This window comes from Nicotiana sylvestris, chromosome 3 (genome assembly GCF_000393655.2).
Source record: "Nicotiana sylvestris chromosome 3, ASM39365v2, whole genome shotgun sequence".
NCBI lineage: Eukaryota > Viridiplantae > Streptophyta > Magnoliopsida > Solanales > Solanaceae > Nicotiana > Nicotiana sylvestris.
The window spans coordinates 28,562,721-28,571,936 of record NC_091059.1 but is presented as its reverse complement, the minus strand read 5'-3'; the positions used below and the strand labels follow the sequence as shown (position 1 = coordinate 28,571,936).

The 9,216-nt window shown below is 42.0% G+C and overlaps 1 protein-coding gene across 1 annotated transcript; it reads left to right on the top strand.

Annotated features, from left to right (window-relative positions):
• The first annotated feature begins 8,529 nt into the window (after positions 1-8,529).
• On the top strand, positions 8,530-8,883 carry LOC138887176 (uncharacterized). Its single transcript, XM_070168893.1, has one exon. It carries the CDS (start codon positions 8,530-8,532, stop codon positions 8,881-8,883), a length of 354 nt encoding a protein of 117 aa, XP_070024994.1.
• Positions 8,884-9,216: the final 333 nt, after the last annotated feature.

Below are 9,216 nucleotides of genomic sequence, written 5' to 3'. Positions count from 1 at the left end.
TGTTCTGAACTAGTTTTTAAACAACTCTCTCCTTTTATTAACACGGTTTAGAAAGCATGCCTATAGGATCTCAAATCGCTCGTTTTAAAACTGTCACTGTTTTGCTATACCCCTAATTAGTAATTTGCATCAATGTTTATAGGATCTCACAAAACACACTTAGGCAAGCCTTAGGTGACAACAATAAAAATTGAATCCGCTTTGTTAATTAGTAACTGCTACAACCAGCAGGCAGGCCTGATTCAGACTTCTTATATGAGTTATGCAATAAACTGGTCTACCTCAACAATTAAAACTCCCTTTGCCTTAGTACTTTAAATTCAGACCCTGATTGTGTTTAAGTCATGCTATTTCTGTGTTTTGCTTGAGGAGGTATACATGAGCCTCTTAGTTGTTTACATGTTTCCCCTAATGTGCAGTCCTATGTGTTTTTGTATGTCGCCTTAGCTTTTTAACCTTTTGAAACCTAAAAGTCAGCCTAATATCCTTCCCCGTTAGGAATAGTAATCCTAAGTTCCTCCTGGACTGATAGAAATGGGACGAGGAATAGCATGCAATATTGGTAGATATCAATCCGTACTTTAATACCAAAACGGGGTGAGAAGGGTAGATATGGATATGATGACCGGTGTGCTCATACCACGTGTATCCCCTCTTATGAGGAGTATCATACTGGGTATCGCATTGATGTGATCCACATTATAATTAAACCTAGGACCCCTTTCCTTTTCACTTGCAACTTCTTTTCAAAACTCGCCTTTTAATAATTGTTCTTTCAAACTCTTATGTGTTTAAACTGAAATCCCCTACTATTTGAGCCTATACTCTTCTATTTGCTAAATTTCACAAATTCACAAAAACATGTCTTGCCTGGAACCACACTAGTGGATCCTGAGGAGTGTCTAACACCTTCCCCTTAGGATAATTTCAAGCCCTTACCCTATCTCTGGTTATCAAACAAACTTAGAAGTGAACCTTATAGGTGTCCTAATTCACCTTAAATCATTAGGTGGCGACTCTTCAAATGCAAAAACCCAGTTCCCAAAAGGAATGAGTTGTTCTAAAAATGTCATAAACCCAATTTTCTGATGAAAAGAGGGAAAAAGGGGGCGTGACAGCATGGCAATTGTGCTAGGGATATTAGGCTTTTACTACTTTAGATTGTTCTAGTGAATTTGTACCCTCCCTTATGTGCAATTACTTGTTTAAATTCCTTTAAGCATTTAATTTCTTTTCAAAAGCAAAACTGACTTATCTTCTTCGCTTCTTTCATTTATTGTTGCTTTAAATTATGAAACTGCTGTATTTACTGCTTTCTTAACATGCAAATACATGCCAACATGTTTTTAATTATTGCATAATCATGCTCAACATCATACTCCACTTGTGACAAAAAAAATACCATAGCAACGCTTATAATGAGTTGTCCACTCAAGGGTACCAGTCTAAAACCCCATAGAAACTTTACTCTGTTCAAATTGTGCATGCATCATGGTAAAACCTAGCCAGGTTAGTTATGTTGTCCGCATAATGATCCTTTAATAAAGACTTGTCCAAAAGTCGACCGGGTTTCCCTAAACCCAAACGGACGTCGTCACATTCAGTGCATTTATTTGGAAAACTAAATGTTGCATGCTAATTGTTGGTATTAAATAGTCGAGTCTGGTGGGGGTAAGGGCCTAACCTTAATTGTCTTGCAGAAAATGAGTCACGAGGTCCCCAGTTTTGGCATGATTAGCATGCCCCCATTCTTGATAGACTGGTGGAGGAGTCTTCCATCAAATGACCAAATTAATGAGTGGAAAGAGAGGGCCGCCAAAGCTAGAGAAAAGTTGGAATATCTGGAATACAATCTGCTGCAATTGGAAGGAAAAGTAAGGAAGAGAGTCACTGACTACCAGAACACTGAGGGAAACAAAGTAGAACACCTGGCAAAGGCATTTTTACTGGTGAACCTACGCGAACTGGAGGATCTAATCAACGAGAGCATTCAACCTGAGGAAGGTCCTTCTGGGATCAAATATATAGGAATTTACTTTTTTGTTTTAAAATATAATAAGGCCAATGGCCATTAGTGATTTTTCATTTCCTGTTTATTTAGTGTCAATTTAGGATTCGTCTACTTTTTATCATTAAAATGAGGCATTTAGCATCCTAAGTTCTCCAAATCAATTTGTCTCTAGGCCCACCTTAGGCATAAAGAGGTCCCCAAATTAAGGCGCGTTTTACATTCCCGCACTATGTGTTTAAATACTACAATACTTTTTGTGATCCTCACTTACTTGGTTACCTTTTTGTTTTTATTATCCCCCTCCCCATAGGTTAGTTCGTGCATTCTGGCAACATCATCCTATTCCAAGAGATCCAGGGTCCCTCCACCCACTCCTCCTCATAGTCATGTAAAAAACAAGAACATAGGCAAGATGGAAGATTTGAACAACGTCAGAAAAGAGAAGTCAACTGAATGGTTAAAGGCCGCCTATGGCCATGGTAATCAGAGTCCTAAGGAGAATGTATTCCAACTTGAACAAAAGCTGTTGAAATTCCAAGAAGAGCTCGATCAAGTTTGGAATTTGGCAAGACTGTCATTTTCCCTCAGTACCCTAGACATCAATTTACCCAACACTCAAAACCCCACACCGCGTCAAAATGTCCCAAAGCAACAGAATCATCTCGCTCCTCACACTATTCCATCAAAGACCCAATGCAACACCTGCCATACCCCAAACAACAATCCACTACTCATCCCAAAACTCCAAAACTCCACAAATGGCCACTTTCACACCCATCATAAGACCCCCATCTACGTGGAGACCATGCCACACTCCACCCAACCTATCTCAAGCACACCCGAGTCCTATGATAAAGACTTGAGAATTAGGAACCTTACGGAGGAACTTAAGAAATTGACTAGCTGAATTCAAGGCGTTGAAGGAAGCAAGGGAATTGAGGGGTTCAACTATGAAGATCTTTGCATACAGCCCAATGTCGAACTGCCTGAGGGGTACAAACCTCCAAAGTTCGAAATGTTTGACGGTATAGGCGATCCAAGGGTCCATTTGAGGATGTATTGTGAAAAGCTGGTTGGAGTAGGGAAAGACGAGAGAATCCGCATGAAGCTGCTCATGAAGAGTCTGAAAGGAGATGCACTGTCCTGGTACATAAGCCAAGATCCAAAGAAGTGGTCAAGCTGGGTAGGTATAGCGTCCGACTTTATCGACAGGTTCAGGTTTAACACAGAGAATGCGCCGGATGTGTTCTATATTCAGAATCTAAAGAAGAAGCCTATAGAAACGTTTCGCGTGTATGCTACTTGCTGGAGGTATGAAGCTGCTAAGGTCAGAACTGCCTTAGAGGAGGAACAGATGAACAATTTTTTTGTCCGGTCTTAGGACCTGCAGTATTATGAAAGACTGATAATGATTGAGAATTGCAAATTTTCCGACATTATCAAACTGGGTGAAAGAATTGAAGAGGGTATCAAAAACGGTATGGTTACAAACTTCAAGGCCTTGTAGGCTACAAATAACGCCTTGCAGTTTGGTGGTGTGTCAAAGAAAAGGGACGTAGGAGACGTAATGGTTTCATAGAGGACCAAATATCCTCGCAAATACCAAACTTACCCAATACCTCCACTCATATATCAGCCAACTCCGAACTACCAAACACCTTCACCCTCTTACCAAGCTCCACTACCACCTTATCAATCACCTGCACCTCTCACATATCATCCTATTTCGCTCAGATATTCCCAACCGGCACATGTCTACCAAACTTACAATGCTCATCCATCCCACTATCGGTCACCTCCCGCCCGTCAAAACATCCCTAGACCCCGACCTCATTTCGATCGCAGACCTCTAAAACAATATACATCCATTGCCGAACCCATTGACCAGTTGTACGAGAGACTCAAAGCTGCTGGTTATGCCACCCCCATCCTTGCCGAAACCCCTGAGAACCCTTCTCAGTGGGTTAACCCCAACAAATCCTGTGCATAGCACTCTGGCATGAAAGAGCACACCATTGATGAATGTCATTCTTTGAAAGACAAGATCAAGACTTTAATTGATAACAAGATTATTGTGGCAAAGGAACCCGCTCCAAATGTCCGCAACAATCCTCTGCTAGACCATAAGGGTAGATGCATCCCCACGATTGAAATTGAGGATGATTGGGATCCCGAGGGGTCAATCGAGTTGATCGCAGAAGGTGATGACCCAAAGAAGCGAATAGTTACTCTTAATCCAATCATAGTCCAGATTCAACCATTCGGGGACACTGAAGTAAATATGTTTGTTCCACTTGAATTTGAAGCGACAATTTATGCAAAGATACCAGCACCAATTGAGGTCGAATTCTTAAATACACCTGCACCATTTGAAGTTGTAGTTTTCCCACCCAAGGCACATGCTCCGTTGGGAGTAAGGATAGCCACGTCGATCCCAGCGGCGATGTCAACCATGATACCATTCCATACAAAGGTTGTACTCTGGGACTATACAACCGAGGGAAAAAGGAAAGTCAAGGTTAGGTTCAAAGAGACTGTTTCCGCACAGGGTATGACGAGAACTAGTAGAGTTTATACCCCGGAACATCTAGCTGAGTCAATCAAGCAGGCCTCCAATCGGCCACCCATCATTGAGACAGGTCTAGATGATCTTTGGAGAAAGATACAGGCCAAGGAATACTCGGTCATTGACCAGTTGAATAAAACACCGACTCAAATGTCCATTCCTGCTTTGCTACAAAATTTCGAGGTACACAAGAATGCTCTGCTGAAGGTGCTGAGTGAAGCATACGTACCAAGCAACATCACTGGCAGAGAAATGGCTAACATGGTAGGACAAGTGTTGGAGAGCCATAAGATCAATTTTCATGAGGACGAGCTTCCACCTGAGGGGCCGGGGCACAACAAGGCACTGCACATCACCGTGCAATGCGAGGACTATTTTATCACAAGAATCCTAATCGATAGAGGGTCCAGCCTCAATATCTATCCACTGGTAACACTCAAGAAGTTGGGTAAAGGACTACACGAGATAAAGGACGGAGCTATCAATGTGAATGTTTTTTATGGTTCTCAAAGTTCCACCATTGGTGAGATTTTCCTATGGTTGCAAATGGGGCCAAATGGTTCGATGTCGATTTCCAGGTGATAGATGTACCAACATCTTACAACCTGCTGTTGGGACGGCCATGGATCTATGCCACTGGGGCCGTAGCATCAACACTACATCAGGCAGTAAAATTCGAATGGAATCACCAAGAGATGATCATTCACGGCGACGGTAACAACCCTTTATACAGTCGCCAGAACATTCCATCAATCGAAGGAAGAAGGAAGCTAGGTGGAGAGACTTAACACCACATTGAATGGGTAAATACTGTTGACAAAGACAAATGGTCGGATAATAAAAACGAGAGTATACTAAATTGAAGTGGGTAAGAACCTGGCAAGGGACTCGGAAAGAACCTCCAATGAATCACTAAGCCCATAAAACTCAAGAAACATGGCACTACTTTCGGTTTGGGATATGATTACACCTTGGAAGAATTGAACAACTGGTTGCCACCATGGCGTGGTCCTTACTATCCACTGGAGCAGCCAATACCGCGTTTGGAGCAGACTATCCATTAGGCCAACATTGTTTATGGGTCAGACGAAGAAGAAGCACTTGCAGTGGTGAAGAACTTGTTCCTAGAAGATAATTATATGGGCTGTTGTGTTGTTCTCGAAGAGGAGGCGGAGGAAGGACCTTACATACAGGCTGTAAGCAGAGGGGCACGCCTCAATAGCTGGACCAACAGGACAACCAGAGCCCAACGAGCCTCGGGGTAGCAAGGCTAAAACAAGCATCATGCACTGTTTTATTTACTAAATAATTTTCTTCTCGCATTTTAATTCCCGCAATAAGATCTTCAGTGTTCAAAACAGTTATGCCATTTATCAAAGTATTTTTCTTTCTTATGATTCAACACTCATTATTATTTTTTCTCTTACTACTTTACTCATACATCATTACTATTACTTATCTTGATGAACCAATGACAGTGACATGCAATGAGACAAAGCAACAAACGGACATTGATTCTGAGAAAGATGACATACCAGATGAGATTGTCAAAGAAGTTTAAAACTTTGAGAACAAATCTAAGTCCAACTTGGACGAGATAGAAATTGTTAAACTGGGGAATACAGAAAACGTCAAAGAAACATGAATCAGCGTTCACTTATCGACATTAGAAAAGAAGTTTCTAAGGGAATATGAGGATATATTTGCATGGTCGTATGATGACATGACTGATCTGAGTACGTATATTGTGGATCACAAACTGCCAATCGAACCAACATGCCGGCCGGTAAAGCAAAAGCTCAGAAAGTTCAAGCCTAATATGAGTTTGAAAATTAAGGAAAAAGTCAATAAGCAAGTCAAAGCTATGTTTCTTAGGGTAGTAGAATACCCGACAGGGTTAGACAACATCGTACCGATACCAAATAAGGACGGGAAGGTCCGAGTTTGTGTCAACTACAAGGATCTCAACCGGGCCAGTCCGAAAGATGACTTCCCGTTGTCGAACATACACATCCTAGTTGACAATTGCACCAAGCATGAACTACAGTCATTTGTAGATTGTTACGCTGGTTATCACCAGATCTGGATGCATGAAGAAGATGCTGAGAAAAAGGCTTTCATTTCGCCGTGGGGAATGTACTTTTACAAGTTGATGTCATTCGGCCTAAAGAATGCAGGGGCCACCTACATGAGGGCCATGACCACCATTTTCCATGATATGATACACAAAGAGATAGAGGTATATATGTATGATGTTAACATCATGTCTAAGAAAGCCACTGATCACATGGAAGACTTGAGGAAGTTCTTCAATAGATTGCGGAGGTACAACCTGAAACTAAATCCAGCGAAGTGCGCATTTGGGGTTCCCGCTAGAAAATTGCTGGGGTTTATTGTGAGTCGCCGAGGAATAGAATTGGATCCATTGAAAGTCAAAGATATTCAAGAATTGCCACCACCAAGGAACAAGAAGGACATGATGAGTTTTTTAGGAAGACTTAACTACATCAGCCGATTTATCGCACAATCTACAGTTATCTGTGAGCCAATCTTTAAGATGTTGAAGAAAGACGCTGCCACCAAATGTACTGATGACTTCCAAAAATCCTTCGATAGAATCAAGTAGTACCTATCAACACCACCAGTCTTGATCCCGCCTGAGCCAGGTAGACCCTTATTACTCTACCTTGCAGTATTGGATGGGGATTTCGGTTGCGTTCTAGGGCATCATGATGAAGCAGGGAGGAAAGATCAGGCCATGTTTTATCTCAGTAAGAAGTTCACCCCGTACGAGGCCTAATTTTATTTGTTAGAGTGCACCTATTGTGCTTTGACTTGGGTAGCTTAGAAGCTGAGGCATTATTTTTATGCATATACCACGTATCTCATATCAAGAATGGATCCTTTGAAGTACATCTTGCAGAAGCCTATGCCCACTGGCAAGCTAGCCAAGTGGAAAATCCTGTTGAGCGAGTTCGACATTGTGTACATAACTTAGAAAGCGGTCAAAGGACAAGCACTAGAAGACCACCTTGCAGAGAATCCCGTGGATGGAGAATACGAACCCCTGAAAATGTACTTTCCTGATGAAGAGGTATCATTCATAGGAGAAGACATTGCAGAATCCTATAACGATTGGAGAATGTTTTTCGATGGAGCGGCAAACTTTAAAGGAGTTGGCATAGGAGCAGTCCTAGTATCAGAAACCGGTCAGCATTATCCGGTGTCCGCCAAACTCAGGTTCCCGTGAACCAACAATATGGCCGAGTACAAAGCCTGGATCTTAAGGCTCAAGATGGCCATTGACATGAACATTCAAGAGCTACTAGTGATTGGAGATTCAAACTTACTTATACATCAGGTGCGAGAAGAATGGGCAACCAAGAACTCCAAGATACTCCCGTATTTGCATCATGTACAGGAATTGAGAAAGAGAATGACAAAGACGAAGTTCCAACATGTTCCTAGAGACCAAAATGAATTCGCCGATGCATTGGCCACCCTGTCATCTATGATACAACATCCAGACAAGAATTTCATTGATCCCATTCCAGTAAAGATCCAAGATCAACCTGCCTATTGTGCCCATGTCAAAGAGGAAGCAGATGGAAAACCTTGGCTTCATGATATCAAGGAATATTTGGCAAGAGGAGATTACCCAGAGCTTGCAAATCCTACTCAGAAATACACGCTTTAGAGGTTGTCCAAAAATTTCTTTCACAGCGGAGGGATCCTGTATTGGAGGACTCCTAATTTGGGATTATTATGGTGTGTCGACGCAAAGGAAGCATCCAGGCTACTAGAAGAAATTCATATTGGGACCTGCAGTCCACATATTAACGGTTTTATCATTGCAAAGAAGATACTCCGAGCTGGTTACTTTTGGATGACCATGGAAATGGATTGCTTCCAGTATGTTCGGAAATGCCATCGTTGTTAGATGCATGCAGACATGATAAAGGTGCCTCCGAATGAGCTCAATGCAACAAGCTCACTATGGCCATTCGCCGCCTGGGGAATGGATGTTATTGGACCAATCGAGCCTTCCGCTTCCAACGGGCACAATTTTATCCTAGTAACAATCGATTATTTCACCAAATGGGTCGAAACAGCATCTTACAGAGCAGTAACTAAGAAAATCGTGGCAGACTTTGTCCGCGACTACATTGTTTGTCGATTCGGAATTCCAGAGTCAATCATTACTGATAATGGCTCCACCCTTAACAACAACTTGAGAAAAGCTATGTATGAAACTTTCAAGATCAAAAAGTTGAAGCCGCCAACAAGAATATCAAGAAGATATTGAGGAAATTGATAGAGAAGCATAAATAGTGGCACGAGAAGTTATCATTCGCTCTATTGGGGTATCGCACCACATTCCGTACATCAACCAAGGTGACCCCCTATATGCTGGTTTATGGTACAAAGGATGTCATTCCCGCTGAGGTAGAAGTTCCTTCCCTAAGGATCATACGAGAAGATGAGCTCGACGACCCCGAGTGGTTAGAAAGTCGTTATAAGCAACTAGCTCTTATAGACAGAAATAGAATGAATGCGGTATGCCATGATCAACTCTATCTGAACAGAATGTCCAGAACCTTCAACAAAAGAGTCAAGTCGAGACAATTCGCACCGGGGC